Raw genomic sequence first — 16,258 nt, forward strand, 5'->3', positions numbered from 1 at the left:
TTTGGGGGTGGGATTTGGGGAGCACCCTTGGGTGCCCTGCCTTGGTTCTCGGTGTGTGGGGGATTTGGGGTCGCACCTCGGGTTCCCTCTCGGGACGCGCCGGGCTTGTCCCCATTTCCCGGGGTGGGGCCAGGTGGGCCTCCTGGGTGGGTTCCCAAACCCCCAACCCCCTGGGCTCCCCTAAGCACGGGGGCACCCCTGACCCCCAAACCCCCCTCCGTGGGCACACCCCGAGCTCAGGTGGGTGGGGATCCCCAAACTCCCCCTCCATCTCCTCCAACCCCCATGGAAAGAGGGGGTCCCACCATCCCAAATTATGGGGCGCCTCCCGCCTCCCAAAAGGGCGCTGCCCGGGGTGGGTGGGCGGCTCCGCGCCCCCTCCCTTTCCCACCCCCCTCCCGCGGATTAATTAGCGCTAATTACTGTTATGATGATGACGATGCCCGAGCGGGTCCCGACACGTCCCCGCTCCCGGCGTTCCCAAGGGATTGGGGCACCGGGAAAAGGGAAAAGGGGTGTGAAAGACTACCAGGGTTGCCCCCACGCGTGGGGTGACCCCGAGGGGTGGGGTGACCCCACTCGTGTCCCCCCACCCCAGGACCCCAAAAACCCCCCAAGGATGGCGAGCGAGCGGCTCCGCAGCGCGCAGGACCTGCTGGACCTCACCTTCCAGTGTGAGTTCTGGGGGTTTGGGGGTCTCCGGCTTTTGGGGGTTCAGCCTGACCCTCCTCCCCAAAAATGCCCCTCCCCGCAGCGCTGGCCATGCAGCACATGGACCTGAAGCAGGTGGAGCTGGACACGGCCGTGGCCAAGGTGGATGAGCTGTCCCGGCAGCTCGAGTCGCTCTGGACGGACGGGCCAGGGCCCCCCAAGGTGGGATTGGGGGGCACTCGGGGGGCACCTCATTGACTGTCCCCAACCCCCTCCCTGGGCCCCCCAAGGTGGGTTTGGGGGGCACTTGGGGGGGCACCCCATGGTCTGCCCACAACCCCCCCGGGCCCCCCAAGGTGGGATTGGGGGGCACTCTGGGGGGGGCACTTGGGGGGGCACCCCATGGTCTGCCCACAACCCCCCCGGGCCCCCTGAGATGGGATTTGGGGGCTTTGGGGGACACTCGGGGGGGGCACCTCATTGACTGTCCCCAACCCCCTCCCTGGGCCCCCCAAGGTGGGACTGGGGGCACTCTGGGGGCACTTGGGGGCACCCCATGGTCTGCCCACAACCCCCTGGCCCCCTGAGGTGGGATTGGGGGCACTCTGGGGGCACTCTGGGGGCACCTCATGGTCTGTCCCACAATCCTCCTGGCCCCCAAGGTGGGATTGGGGGCACTCGGGGGCATTTGGGGGCACCCCATGGTCTGCCCACAATCCCCTGGCCCCCAAGGTGGGATTAGCACTCGGGGCACTTGGGGGGCACCCCATGGTCTGCCCACAATCCCCCCTGGCCCCCCAAGGTGGGATTGGGGGGCACTCAGGGGGCACCTCATTGACTGTCCCCAACCCCTGCCTGGGCCCCCAAGGTGGGATTGGGGGCACTCGGGGGCAGTTGGGGGCACCTCACTGTCTGCCCAGAATCCCCCCTGGGCCCCTCAAGGTGGGGTTTGGGGGGCACTTGGGGGGCACCCCATGGTCTGCCCACAATCCCCCCTGGGCACCCCGAGGTGGGATTTGGGGGGCACCTCATTGGCCGTCCCAAATCCTTCCCCCCAGGCCCCCCAAGGGGAGATTTGGGGGGGATTTTGGGGGTCACCCCATTTCCCACCCACCGCCCCCTCTCCCCCCGTGTCCCCCCCAAAGAAACCCCAGGGCTGGAGGGGTTGGGGACCACCCTATTGCCTCCCCAAAATGGGGGTCACCTGGGGTCACCCTGTTTTCCCCCCAGGAGCAGAGCAGCCCCGGCGGACCCTCCGCCGCTGGCCCGGAGGAGCCTGGCCCCGGACAGCCTGGATTTTGGGGTGGGGGAGCTTTGGGGGTCCTGACCCCCTGGGGTCCGCCCCGCCTCCCCCGCCCGTCCCTGTTCCTGAGTGGGGGAGGGGGAGGATCGCGCCCCTCCCCCGCCCCAAAGTGCTACCCGTGCCCTACGAGGGGCTCAGCCCGGGGAGGGGGTCGCGCCCTCCCCGCGGCCCCCTGATCGCCCCCCACCCCGGTCCTCCTACGAGCTCTTGGGGCTCGGGGGTCCCCGCGGGCCGCGGAGGGGGCGGGGGAGGGGAGGGGCGTGTTCTTCGCCGAGCGCGCCCCCTCCCCGCGCCCCCGCGCCCCCCTGTACGAGGTGCACGGGCTGTACCCTCCCTCGGCGGGAACCCCGGGGCGCCTTCCGGGCCCAGGGCAAGGGGGACACGGGGGACACGGGGGCCGTGGGGATATGGGGGACACGACACGGGGGGACACGGGAGTGGCTTGGGGGACGCGGGGGGATACAGGGCCGTGGGGATATGGGGGACACGGGGGACACGGCAGGGGACACGAGGGGGCACTGGGGGACGTGGGGGGATACTGGGGACGTGGGGGTACACGGGGGACCACGAGTGGGCGTCGGGGGGACATCGGGGGAGCATGTGGGGATACAGGGATGTGGGGATATGGGGGGGACGCTGGGGGGTGTCCCCAATCCATCCTGGGGTGTCCCCAATCCATTCTGGGGTGTCCCCAATCCATTCTGGGATCTCCCGATCCCCTCAGTGCCCCCAACCCTTCCCAGGGGTGTCCCCAATCCATTTTGGGGTGTCCTGATCCCCTTTGTGTCCCCAACCCTTCCCAGGGGTGTCCCCAATCCATTTTGGGGTGTCCTGATCCCCTCAGTGTCCCCAACCCCTCCCAGGGGGTGTCCCCAATCTATTTTGGGGTCTCCTCATCCCAGGGTGTCCCCAACCCCTCCCGGGGCTGTTCCACGTCCCCTCTCGCCCCCATATCCCAACTGCAGGACCCTCTGGGTTTGGGTGGGGGTCCCTCAGTGTCCCCCCCCCCATATCCCAACTGCAGGACCCTCTGGGTTTGGGTGGGGGTCCTCAGTGTCCCATATCCCAGTGCAGGACCCTCTGGGTTTGGGTGGGGTCCTCACCCCTGTCCCTGCAGGACCCTCTGTGGTTTGGGTGGGGTCCTCACCCCTGTCCCTGCAGGACCCTCTGCGGTTTGGGTGGGGTCCCCAGCCCCTGTCCCTGCAGGACCCTCTGGGTGGGTTGGGAGGTCCTGCAGGACCTCTGGGTGGGTTTGGGTGGGTCCTCACCCCTGTCCCCCTCAGATGACCTGGTGATCAAACGGAGACCCCAAAAGAGCTGGAACGAGTCCGACCTGGACGTGGCTTACGAGAAGAAGCCCCCCAGCTCGGGGGGCTACGACCGTGAGTGGGAGGACCTTTTTGGGAGGTGGGGGCACCTGATGTAGTTTGTGGCTTTTGGAAAGGTTTGGAAGGGGGTTTAGGGGATTTTTGGGGTGTGGGTTTAGGATTTTGGGGGGCGCTTGGGGCTGCTTGGGAAGGGGCTGCGGATTTTGGGGAGGGGGTGGGGTTGGGGGATTTGGGGGTTAGGGGTGCTGGGGAGGGGGTCTGTGGGTTTTGGGGTGGGTTTGGGGTTTTGGGGTGGGTTTGGGGGTTTTGGGGGTTTAGGGTGGGTTTAGGGATTTTGGGGACCTGAGGGTGCTGTAGGAGTGGGGTCTGTGGGTTTTGGAGGGGTTAGGGTTTTGGGGTGGGTTTAGGGATTTTGGGGGTCTGGGGCTTTTTGGGTGTGTTTGTGACTTTTTGGGGGGGGTCTTAGGGCTACTTGGGGGTCCAAGGTCTCTTCTGCACCTCCCAAGCCCACCTGAGGGCTCTGTTTGTGTCCCCCCAAAAACAGGCACCAGCGAGGGGCAGGGAGGGCCACGACCCCCTGGGTCTGGGGGCTTGGAGGGAGTCGAGCCTGGACGGGGCCGGGCAGGGCAAGGTGAGTGGGGGTGGGGCCTGGAGACCCCCACCCTGGCCAGGGGGGACTGGGGGGGGCTCTACTGTGCTGACCCTGCAAATTGGGGAGGTCTGGGGGGGGTCCAGGGGATTGATCATCTAAATTTGGGGGGGTCTGAGGGGGTCCAGTGAACTGGGTTAGGGGGTCTGGGGGTCTCTGCTTTGTTAACCTCCCCCAAATTGGGGGGCTCTGCTTTATTAACCCCCCCAATTTGGGGGTCTTTGCTGTGTTAACACCCCCAAATTGGGCAAGATCTGGGGGGTCTCTGCTTTATTAACACCCAAATTTTGGGGAGGGGGGAGGTCTTGAAATCTGTGCTTTATTAACCCCCCCAAACTGGGGGTCTGTGCTTTATTAACCCCTCCAAAATTGGGGGTCTCTGCTGTGTTACCCCCCCAAATTGGAAAGGGGGGAGGGTCTTGGAATCTCTGCTTTATTAACCCCCCCAAAATTGGGGGTCTCTGCTCCGCTAACCCCCCTAAACTTGGGGGGGGACACATCTACAAGACTCTGACATATCCCCCCCCCATTTTTATGTGTGTCCCCCCCCCCCAGGACGGCTCTTTCGGGGTCAGCAGCGACCCTCCCCGCAATTACAAGTGTCGCCGCTGGCCGGAGGGGAGGGGGCGGCGGGGGCGCCAGGAGGCTTTTCCGACGCCCCCGCCCCCCGGCAGGCCGGGGTCGCTGCCGAGGGGTGGCACCTGTCCCAGCAGCCCGTGTCCCGCATCCCGGTGCCCCCCAGGCTGGAGACCCTGCCACAGACCCCTCCCCTCTCCATGATCTTCAAGCTCCAAAACGCTTTTTGGGAGCAGGGGGGCGGGGGCGGGCGGTGGGGAGGGGCGCGGGGCGCCCCCTCCTGCTCTCCCCTTCCTCGGCTCCCCTCCCCACACCGCGGACCCCAAAACTCCCCGGCGTTGCCCCGGGCCCCCGAAGGTGAGGGGGTTTATTGGGGGATAAAGGAGGGGATATTTGGGAGATTGGGGGGCTGTTATTGGGGGCTGAGGGGGTACAGGGGGTTATTGGGGATCCCCAAGAGGGGGAGACAGAGATTGTTTGGGGGTCTGAGGTGGGGGACACACGGGGTTATTGGGGGGTCTGGAGGTGGGGGAGACACACGGGGTTATTTGGGGGCTTCAGGGGGTACACACAGGATTATTTGGGGGCTCCTGGGGGGACACACGAATTATTTGGGGGTTCTGGAGGGGGGACACACGGGGTTATTTGGGGGCTCCGGGGTACACACGGGGTTATTTGGGGGGCTCCAGGGGGACACGCAGGGTTATTTTGGGTGCTCTGGGGGGCACACGGGGTTATTTGGGGGCTCTGGAGGTGGTGGGGGACAGACGGGGGTTATTTGGGGGTCTCTGGAGGTGGGGGACACAGGGAGTTATTTGGGGGCTCCAGGGGGGACACACAGGGTTATTTGGGGGCTTCTAGGGGGACACACGGGGTTATTTGGGGGCTGGGGGTCTCCAGGAGGAGACACACGGGGTTATTTGGGGGCTCTGGAAGGGGGACACACGGGCATTATTGGGGTCTCCCAGGGGGCCACACGGGATTATTTGAGGGGCGGGGAGGGCTCCAGGGGGACCCGGACACAACAGGATTATTGGGAGGCTCTGGAGGGAGGGACACACGGGGTTATTTGGGGAGCAGAGTCTCTGATATATTGACCCCCATTTTGGGGGTTTGATATCCCACCCCTGACCCCTCCCCCTTTTATCCCACAGCCCCCCCGCCCTGCGCCCCCGACCCCTGCCCGCCGAGGCCGAGCCGGAGCTGGAGCGGCTCCTGCAGAGCGCCGAGGCCGAGGGGCTCGAGAGACCCCTGAGCCCCACGCGGCTGCAGCCCCTGCTGCCCCCCGAGGCCCAGCGGGTCCTGCCCGAGTTCGAGGAGGTCGCCCGGGTCCTGGCCGAGATGCCGCGACCCCTCAAGCGCCGGGGGTCGATGGAGCAGAGCCCCGGGCCGGCGCTGCCCCCCAGCCGCACCCGGCAGTACCAGCAGCTCATCACGCGGCTCCTGCACCGCCCCGCCCGCCGGGAAGACCCCCCGAGCGCCGGGGAGCCCTCGCCGGAGGGGCCGACCCCTGTCCCGGTGGTCCCCGAGGCGCGGCCGCCCCGGCAGAGCCCCCCCGAGCCGCCGTCACCCGGCGGAGCCGCCCCCGCCGCGGTGAGTTTGGGGGCGGGGGAGGGGGCGGGGGAGACCCCAGGGTGACACGTGGGGGTCCTGGTCACTCAGAGACCCCCGGGGTGACACGTGGGGGGGTCCTGGTCACTCGGAGACCCCCGGGGTGACACGTGGGGGCTTCTGGTCACTCAGAGATCCCCGGGGTGATGCGTGGGGGGTCCTGGGACCTCAGAGACCCCCGGGGTGTCACATGAGGGGTCCTTGTCCCTCGGAGACCCCTGGGGTGTCACACAGGGAGTTCTGGTCACTCGGAGACCCCCGGGGTGACACATGGGGGGTCTGGGTCACTCTGAGACTCCCGGGGTGTCCTTGTCACTCGGAGACCCCTGGGGTGTCACACAGGGAGTTCTGGTCACTCGGAGACCCCCGGGGTGACACATGGGGGGGTCCTGGTCACTCAGAGACCCCCGGGGTGACACGTGGGGGTTCTGGGACCTCAGAGACCCCCGGGGTGTCACAAGGGGGGGTCCTTGACCGTTTGAGACCCCCAGGGTGTCCTTGTCACTCAGAGATCCCCCCCGGGTGACACATGGGGGGTCCTGGGACCTCAGAGACCCCCGGGGTGACACATGGGGGGTCCTTGTCCCTCGAAGACCCCTGGGGTGTCACACAGGGAGTTCTGGTCGCTCAGAGACCCCCGGGGTGACACGTGGGGGGTCTGGGTCACTCTGAGACTCCCAGGGTGTCCTTGTCACTCAGAGCCCCCCCCACAATGTCCTTATCTCTTGGAGACCCCTCCTCACCCCGGGGGTGTCCCCAATGTCCCAGGGATGTCCCCAATGTCCCGGGGGTGTCCCCAATGTCCCAAGGGGTGCCCCCTGACCCCTCCCCTGTGCCCCAGGAGCTCCGCTCGGCCCTGCGAGACCCCTCCTCGCCCCGGGGGTGTCCCCAATGTCCCAAGGGGTGTCCCCTGACCCCTCCCCTGTGCCCCAGGAGCTCCGCTCGGCCCTGCGAGACCCCTCCTCCCCGCGCCGCCGCCCCGGGGCCCGGGTGCGCCTCAACCCCCTGGTGCTGCTGCTCGACGCGGCGCTCACCGGGGAGCTCGACGTGGTGCAGCAGGCGGTGGCAGAGGTGGGACACGGGGGGGGACACGAGGGGGACAGGGGACAAGGGCTGGGGACAGAGGGGACAGCAGGGACAGGGGACAAGGGCTGGGGACAGTGGCTCTCACCGGGGAGCTCGACGTGGTGCAGCAGGCGGTGGCAGAGGTGGGACACGGGGGACACGATGGGGACAGGGGACAAGGGCTGGGGACAGAGGGGACAGTGGGGACAGGAGACAAGGGCTGGGGAAAGAGGGGACAGTGGCGCTCACTGGGGAGCTCGACGTGGTGCAGCAGGCGGTGGCCGAGGTGGGACACGGGGGGACAGGGGACAAGGGCTGGGGACAGAGGGGACACCATGGGGACATGGTGGGGACAGGGGACAAGGGCTGGGGACAGCAGGGGACAGATGGGGACAGGGGACAAGGGCTGGGGACAGAGGGGACAGCAGGACAGGACAAGGCTGGGACAACGGGGGACAGAGGGACAGGGGACAAGGGCTGGGGACAGAGGGAACAGTGGTTCTGACTGGGGAGCTTGACGTGGTGCAGCAGGCGGTGGCTCGAGGTGGGACACGTGGACAGAGGGACACGATGGGGACAGGGACAAGGGCTGGGACAGAGGGACACCATGGGGACAGGGGACAAGGCTGGGGACAGTATCTCACTGGGAGCTCACCTGCAGGCATGGCAGAGGGATAATGGGGACACTGGATGGGACAGGGACAAGGGCTGGGGGACAGAGGACAGGACAGAGACAAGGCTGTGTGGACAGAGACATGGCGCCACCGGGGAGCCTGATTGCAGCAAAGAGGTACATGGGGCCGAGAGGTGGGACACGGGGGACAGTGTAGATAACATGGGGATAGACAAGGGCCAGAGACAGAGGGGACAGGAGATGGTGGGGATAGGACAAGGGCTGGGGACAGCAGGACAGGGACAGGGCAGGTGGCAGAGAGGGGACAAGGGTGGCAGTGAGGGGACAGGGGTGGCTGTGAGGGGACGGGGGATGGCACTGAGGGGATGGGGGTGGCAGTGAGGGGACGGAGGGTGGCACTGAGAGGACAAGGGCTAGCAGTGAGAGACACGGTGGGCAAGGTGGAGGGGACAGGGGGGTGGCACTGAGGGGACAGGGAGTGACTGTGAGGGGATGGAGGTGGCACTGAGGGGACAAGGGGTGGCACTGAGGGCACGGGGTGGCAGCAAGGGGACAGGGGGTGGCAGCAGGTGGCAATTGAGGGGACAGGGGGTGGGCAGAGGGTGGCACTGAGGGCACGGGGGTGGCAGCAAGGGGACGGGGGTGGCAGCAGGGTGGCAGCAAGGGATTGGGGGTGGGAGCAGGGTGGCACTGAGGGGACAGGGAGTGGCTGTGAGGGGATGGGGATGGCACTGAGGGACGGGGGATGGCAGCAGGGTGGCACTGAGGGGACAGGGGTGGCACTGAGGGAACGGAGTGGCAGCAGGGTGGCACTGAGGGGACAGGGATGGCACTGAGGGACAGGGGTGGCACTGAGGGCACGGGGTGGCAGCAAGGGACGGGGGTAGCAGCAGGGTGGCACTGAGGGGACAGCAGAGGGGCACGGGGGTGGCAGCAAGGGGACAGGGGGTGGCAGCAGGGTGGCACTGAGGGGACAGGGGTGGCACTGAGGGCACTGGGGTGGTGCATCAGGACCAGGGGTGGCAGTGAGGGACAGGGGTGGCAGCGAGGGGACGGGGGTGGCACTGAGGGAACGGAGTGGCAGCAGGGTGGCACTGAGGGGACAGGGGGTGGCAGCAGGGTGTCAGCGAGGGCACGGTCCCCTGTCCCCAGCTGAACGACCCCAGCCAGCCCAACGACGAGGGGATCACGGCCCTGCACAACGCCATCTGCGGTGCCAACTACGCCATCGTCGACTTCCTCATCGCCAGCGGCGCCGACGTCAACTCCCCCGACAGCCACGGCTGGTGGGACACCGGGGACAGGGGGAGGGACAGGGGACACAACAGCCACGGCTGGTGGGACACCGGGGACAGGGACAGGGGGAGGGACAGGGGACAGGAGACACAGCAGCCACGGCTGGTGGGACACCGAGGGACAGGGACAGGGGAGAGGGACAGGGGGACAGGGGGGAGGGACAGGGGGACATGGGGAAGGGACAGGGGACACAACAGCCACGGCTGGTGGGACACCGGGGACAGGGGAGGGACGGGGGAGGGACAGGGGGACAGGGGAGGGACAGGGGGACATGGGGAGGGACAGGGGACACAACAGCCACGGCTGGCAGGGACACCGGGACAGGGGAGGGACGGGGAGGGACAGGGGGACATGGGGAGGGACAGGGGACACAACAGCCACGGGTGGTGGGACACCGGGGGATGGGGACAAGGGACAGGAACAGGGGACACAACAACCAGGGCTGGTGGGACACCAGGGGACAGGGGGAGGGACAGGGGGAGGGACAAGGGGACAGGGGACACAACAGCCACAGCTGGTGGGACACCAGGGACAGGGACAGGGGAGGGACAGGGGGAGGGACAAGGGGGACACAACAGCCACGGGTGGTGGGACACCGGGGACAGGGGAGGGACAGGGGGACATGGGGAGGGACGGGGGACACAACAGCCATGGGTGGTGGGACACCGGGGGATGGGGACAAGGGACAGGGACAGGGGACACAACAACCAGGGCTGGTGGGACACCAGGGGACAGGGATGGAGACAGGGGGAGGGACAGGGGACAGGAGACACAACAGCCAGGGCTGGTGGGACACCGGGGACATGGGGAGGGACAGGGGGACAGGGGACACAACAGCCACGGGTGGTGGGACATCATGGGGACAGGGGACCTGACAGTCATGGGTGGTGGGACAGGGACAGGGGACACAACAATCACAGGTGGTGGGACATCACGGGGTCAGAGGACAGGGGACCCAACAGCCACCACCGCTGCCACCCCCGTGGTGTCCCCGAGGTGCCCCCCACGAGTGGGGGTGGCCCCCCACTGTTCCCCTCAACCCCCTGCCCCCTTTTTACCCCCTTTGTCCCCCCCAGGACCCCCCTGCACTGCGCGGCCTCGTGCAACGACACGGGCGTGTGCGTGGCCCTGGTGCGGCACGGCGCGGCCATCTACGCCAGCACCGGCTCCGACGGCTCCCTGGCCGTGGAGAAATGCGACCCGTACCGCGAGGGCTACGGGGAGTGCACCACGTACCTCACTGGTGAGCGCTGGGAGCACTGGGAGCACTGGGAGGGGCACTGGGAGGGGTTACACTGTGATTGGAGTGCACCAGTTACCTCACTGGTGAGCACTGGGAGCACTGGGAGCACTGGGAGCACTGGGAGGGGGGTTATGGGGCGACCCGTACCGCGAGGGCTACGGGGAGTGCACCACCTACCTGGGTTATGGGGCCCCCACTGCGTGAGCGGCTACGGGAGTGCACCACCTACCTCACTGGTGAGCACTGGGAGCACTGGGAGGGGGGTTATGGGGCGACCCGTACCGCGAGGGCTACGGGGAGTGCACCACGTACCTCACTGGTGAGCGCTGGGAGCACTGGGAGGGGTTACACTGGGATTGGAGTACACCAGTTACCTCACTGGTGAGCACTGGGAGCACTGGGAGGGGTTACACTGTGATTGGAGTACACCAGTTACCTCACTGGTGAGCACTGGGAGCACTGGGAGCACTGGGAGGGGCACTGGGAGGGGTTACACTGGAATCGGAGTGCACCACGTACCTCACTGGTGAGCACTGGGAGCACTGGGGAGGGGGGTTATGGGGCGACCCGTACCGCGAGGGCTACGGGGAGTGCACCACGTACCTCACTGGTGAGCGCTGGGAGCACTGGGAGGGGCACTGGGAGGGGTTACACTGGGATTGGAGTGCACCACGTACCTCACTGGTGAGCACTGGGAGCACTGGGAGGGGTTACACTGTGACCGGAGTGCACCAGTTACCTCACTGGTGAGCACTGGGAGCACTGGGAGGGGCATTGGGAGGGGTTACACTGTGACCGGAGTGCACCACGTACCTCACTGGTGAGCACTGGGAGCACTGGGAGGGGGGTTATGGGGCGACCCGTACCGCGAGGGCTACGGGGAGTGCACCACGCACCTCACTGGTGAGCACTGGGAGCACTGGGAGCACTGGGAGGGGCACTGGGAGGGGTTACACTGGAATCGGAGTGCACCACGTACCTCACTGGTGAGCACTGGGAGCACTGGGAGGGGGGTTATGGTGTTTGGGGTTCTGTGTGGGTGTTTGGGGGTCTCTGTGGTGTCTGTGATGTCTGGGGGTATTTAGGGGTCTCTGTGCTGTTTGGGGGTCTCTGTGGGTGTTTGGGGTGCCCACCCTGACCCCGCTGTGCCCCCCAGAGGTGGAGCAGGGCATGGGGGTGCTGAACAGTGGCGTGGTGTCTGGGGGTCTCTGTGGTGTCTGTGATGTGTGGGGGTGTTTGGGGATCTCAGTGGGTATTTGGGGGTCTCTGTGGGTGTTTGGGGTGCCCACCCTGACCCCGCTGTGTCCCCCAGAGGTGGAGCAGGGCATGGGGGTGCTGAACAGTGGCGTGGTGTCTGGGGGTCTCTGTGGTGTCTGGTGGTGTTTGAGGGGCTCTGTGGTGTCTGGGGGTCTCTGTGGGTGTTTGGGGATCTCAGTGGGTATTTGGGGGTCTCTGTGGGTGCTCAGGGGTGCCCACCCTGACCCCCCCATCCCCCCCAGAGGTTGAGCAGGGCATGGGGGTGCTGAACAGCGGGGTGGTGTCTGGGGGCTCTGTGTGTCTGGTGGTGTCTGAGGGGTCTGGGTCTGGGGTCTCTGTGGTGTTTGGGATCTCAGTGGGTATTTGGGGGTCTCTGTGGGTGTTTGGGGTGCCCACCTGACCCCTATCCCCAGAGGTGGAGCAGGGCATGGGGGTGCTGAACAGCGGGGTGGTGTCTGGGGGTCTCTGCGGTGTCTGTGATGTCTGGGGGTGTTTGGGGGTCTCTGTGGTGTCTGGGGATGTTTGGGGGTCTCTGTGGGTGTTTGGGGTGCCCACCCTGACCCCGCTGTCCCCCCCAGAGGTGGAGCAGGGCATGGGGGTGCTGAACAGCAGCGTGGTGTCTGGGGGTCTCTGTGGTGTCTGGGGGTCTCTGTGGTGTCTGGCGGTCTCTGTGGGTGTTTGGGGGTCTCTGTGGGTGCTCAGGGGTGCCCACCCTGACCCCGCTGTCCCCCCCAGAGGTGGAGCAGGGCATGGGGGTGCTGAACAGCGGCGTGGTGTACGCGCTGTGGGATTACAGCGCCGAGTTCGGGGACGAGCTGTCGTTCCGGGAGGGCGAGCCCGTCACCGTCCTGCGCCGGCAGCCCCCCGAGGAGCTCGACTGGTGGTGGGGGTCCCTCTACGGCCACGAGGGATACGTGCCCAGAAACTACTTCGGGGTGAGGGGGGGGACGCGCACACAGACACACACACCGGTGCTGGGGGGGTGGGCGTGGGTGGAGGGGTCTCATAACCACCCTACAGACCCACGGGGGGTCCCAGAGCCACCCTGGGCATGAGGGGGGGTCCCACAGCACCCAGGGCATGAGGGGGGGTCCCACAGCCACCCTACAGACCCACGGGGGTCCCACAGCACCCTGGGCATGAGGGGGGTCCCACAGCACCCTGGGCATGAGGGGGGTCCCACAGCACCCAGGGCATGAGGGGGGTCCCACAGCCACCCTACAGCCCCATGGAGGGTCCCACAGCACCCTGGGCATGAGGGGGGTCCCACAGCCACCCTAAAGCCCCACAGGGGTCCCACAGCACCCAGGGCATGAGGGGGGTCCCACAGCCACCCTAAAGCTCCATGGGGGTCCCACAGCACCCAGGGCATGAGGGGGGTCCCACAGCACCCAGGGCAGGAGGGGGGTCCCACAGCCACCCCAAAGCCCCACGAGGGGTCCCACAGCCACCCTACGGGCATGAGGGGGGTCCCACAGCACCCAGGGCAGGAGGGGGGTCCCACAGCCACCCCAAAACCCCACGGGGGTCCCACAGCACCAGGGCATGAGGGGAGGTCCCACAGCCACCCTACAGGCCCATGGGGGTCCCACAGCACCCTGGGCATGAGGGGGGATCCCACAGCCACCCCAAAGCCCCACGGGGGTCCCACAGCACCCAGGGCATGAGGAGGGGTCCCACAGCCACCCCAAAGCCCCACGGGGGTCCCACAGCCACCCTACAGCCCCACGGGGGTCCCACAGCACCCTGGGCATGAGAAGGGGTCCCACAGCCACCCTAAAGCCCCACAGGGGTCCCACAGCCACCCTAAAGCCCCACGGGGGTCCCACAGCACCCAGGGCATGAGGGGAGGTCCCACAGCCACCCTAAAGCCCCCCACAGCACCCTGGGCATGAGGGGGGTCCCACAGCTACCCTACAGGCCCACGGGGGTCCCACAGCCACCCTGGGCATGAGGGGGATCCACAGCCACCCCAAAGGCCCACGGGGTCCCACAGCACCTGGGCATGAGGGGGATCCCACACCCACCCTACAGCCCCACGGGGGTCCCACAGCACCCAGGGCATGAGGGGGGTCCCACAGCCACCCCAAAGCCCCACGGGGGTCCCACAGCACCCAGGGCATGAGGGGGGTCCCACAGCACCCTGGGCATGAGGGGGATCCCACACCCACCCTACAGCCCCACGGGGGTCCCACAGCACCCTGGGCATGAGGGGGCCGTCCCACAGCCACCCTAAAGCCCCCCACAGCACCCAGGGCATGAGGGGGGTCCCACAGCCACCCCAAAGCCCCACGGGGGGTCCCACAGCCACCCCAAAGCCCCACGGGGGTCCCACAGCACCCAGGGCATGAGGGGGGTCCCACAGCCACCCTACAGCCCCACGGGGGGTCCCACAGCTACCCTACAGGCCCACGGGGGTCCCACAGCCACCCTACAGCCCCACGGTGGTCCCAGAGCACCCAGGGCATGAGAGGGGGTCCCACAGCCACCCTAAAGCCCCACGGGGGGTCCCACAGCACCCAGGGCATGAGGGGAGGGTCCCACAGCCACCCTACAGCCCCACGGGGGGTCCCACAGCACCCAGGGCATGAGGAGGGGTCCCACAGGACCGACATCCTTTGGGGGGGGGTCCCACAGCCACTCTGCAGCCCCGGGGGGGTTCCCACAGCACCCACATCCTTGGGGGTCCCACAGTCCTAAAGGGGGGTCCCACAGTCCTGAGGGGGGGGTCCCACAGCACCCACGCCTTGGGGGGAGGGTCCCACAACATCCCTGACCCTCGGGGGGGGTCCCACAGCCCCTCGGTGTCTTCGGGGGTTTTTTGGGAGGTCACTCTCACTGACCCCCTCATCTCCTTCCCCAGCTCTTCCCTCGGGTGCGACCGCAGCGCAAGAAAGTCTGAGGGGGGGCCCTGAGGATTTTGGGGGGGATGGTCCTGAGACCCCCCCTCTCAGCAGCCCCTCGGACACATCCGTCCCTCCCCCACCTCAACCACCCCCTCCCCGTCCTGTCCCCCAACCTGGTGTGAGGGGGGCTCTCACCCCCCCCTGAGGTGATGGGGGGTCTCACATCCCTCCCGGTGTCACGGGGGTCTTATCCCCCGGCTTTTGGGTTCTCTGGGGAATAAAGAGCCTTCGGCTGCTTTTGGGGTCTCCGTGGTCTTTTTCAAAAGGGGGTTTTGGGACGGGGGGACACGAGGAGGGGGCTGTGGGACCCTGGGGGGACACACTTGGATTAGACTGGGGGACATTTGGGGGTCACGCTGGATCAGACTTGGGTGGGGGGACATTTGGGGGGTCACCTGGATCAGATTTTGGGGGGGAGGGGTGACATTTGGGGGGACACACACCCGGATCCAGACTTGGGTGCGGGGACATTTGGGGGAGTCACCTGGATCAGATTTTGGGGGGGAAGGGTGACATTTAGGGGGTCACCCGGATCAGACTTGGGTGGGGGGACATTTGGGGGGTCACCTGGATCAGATTTTGGGGGGGAGGGGTGACATTTGGTGGCCCAAAATCCAGGGAGAGCCCCCAAAATCTTACGGGAGTGGGCCCAAGATCCCCTCATTTGCGGGTGTGGGCGGAGTTCATTCATATGCAAATAGGACATGCAAATTAGATATGAAAATGAGATGTGCCTCTGTGGAGGCCACGCCCCCAACGCGCCCGGGGCGTGGCCAAGCTAGCGAGGAAGTTGCTTTTGATTGGCTGTGAGCAGAGTTCCGGTTCCCGCTGATTGGTCCAGGAGTAGCCGCATGTAAATGAGGGGGAGGGGTCATGAGGGGGCGGGGCGGCCCCGTTTGGGGAGGGGGATCCCAGTTTGGGGGCCCCCAGTTGGGGTAGGGGGGCCCAATTTGGCGAGGGGGAGATCCCTGGTTTGTAGAGGGGGTCTCCAGTTTGTAGGACAGGTCCCAGTTTGGGGGGGATCCCCAGTTTGTGGGGAGTGTCCAGTTTGTAGAGGGGGTCCCCAGTTTGGCGTGGAGACCCCCAGTTTGTGGGGGATCCCCAGTTTGAGGGGGTGTCCAGTTCCCAGAGGGTCTCCAGTCTGGGGTGGAAATCCCCAGTTCCCAGGGGGTCCCCAGTTCCCAGGGGATCCCCAATTTCCAGGGGGTCCCCAGTTTGGGATGAGGATCCCCAGATCCCAGGGGATCTCCAGTTTGGGGTGGGGATCCCCAATTTCCAGGAGGTCCCCAGTTTGGGGTGGGGATCCCCAGTTCCCAGGGGGTCCCCAGTTCCCAGGGGAGTCCCCAGTTTGGGGGGAAGATCCCCAGTTCCCAGGGGATCCCCAATTTCCAGGGGGTCCCCAGTTTGGGGTGGGGATCCCCAGTTCCCAGGGGGTCCCCAGTTCCTCGTGGGAGGTGCCTCACTTTATAGAGGGGGTTTCCCCAGGCCCTTAACCCCCTTTCTCCAGCGACCCCCAATTTCTGGGTGACGGGAGGGTCCCCCATTTTCCTCCCTTTATCCCCCACCCCCCAACCCCCAAATCGGCTCCTGCCCCTTTAAGACTCCGCAGCGCCCCCTGGCGGGACCCGGCTCCACCTCCTCGCCCCTCCCACCCTCCCCGAGCCCCCGCCCCTCCGCCGAGGCCCCGCCCCCGCTGCCGCCGCCGCGCACCGTCGTGCTCGCGCCGCTCCCGCCGCCCC

At 66.9% G+C, this 16,258-nt stretch overlaps 1 protein-coding gene across 1 annotated transcript; it reads left to right on the forward strand.

Moving 5' to 3' along the window:
* The first annotated feature begins 619 nt into the window (after positions 1–619).
* Positions 620–14,598, forward strand: PPP1R13L (protein phosphatase 1 regulatory subunit 13 like). Its single transcript, XM_050314197.1, has 10 exons — positions 620–674; positions 755–886; positions 3,238–3,336; positions 4,487–4,760; positions 5,662–6,100; positions 7,052–7,189; positions 8,970–9,103; positions 10,190–10,356; positions 12,349–12,548; positions 14,477–14,598. The coding sequence occupies exons 1-10, from the start codon at positions 620–622 to the stop codon at positions 14,513–14,515; spliced, it is 1,677 nt and encodes a 558-aa protein (XP_050170154.1). The 3' UTR covers positions 14,516–14,598.
* The last annotated feature ends 1,660 nt before the right edge of the window (positions 14,599–16,258 follow it).

The sequence above is a fragment of the Myiozetetes cayanensis genome, unplaced genomic scaffold (genome assembly GCF_022539395.1).
Source record: "Myiozetetes cayanensis isolate MyiCay16 unplaced genomic scaffold, myiCay2020 scf195, whole genome shotgun sequence".
In the NCBI taxonomy this organism is placed as follows: domain Eukaryota; kingdom Metazoa; phylum Chordata; class Aves; order Passeriformes; family Tyrannidae; genus Myiozetetes; species Myiozetetes cayanensis.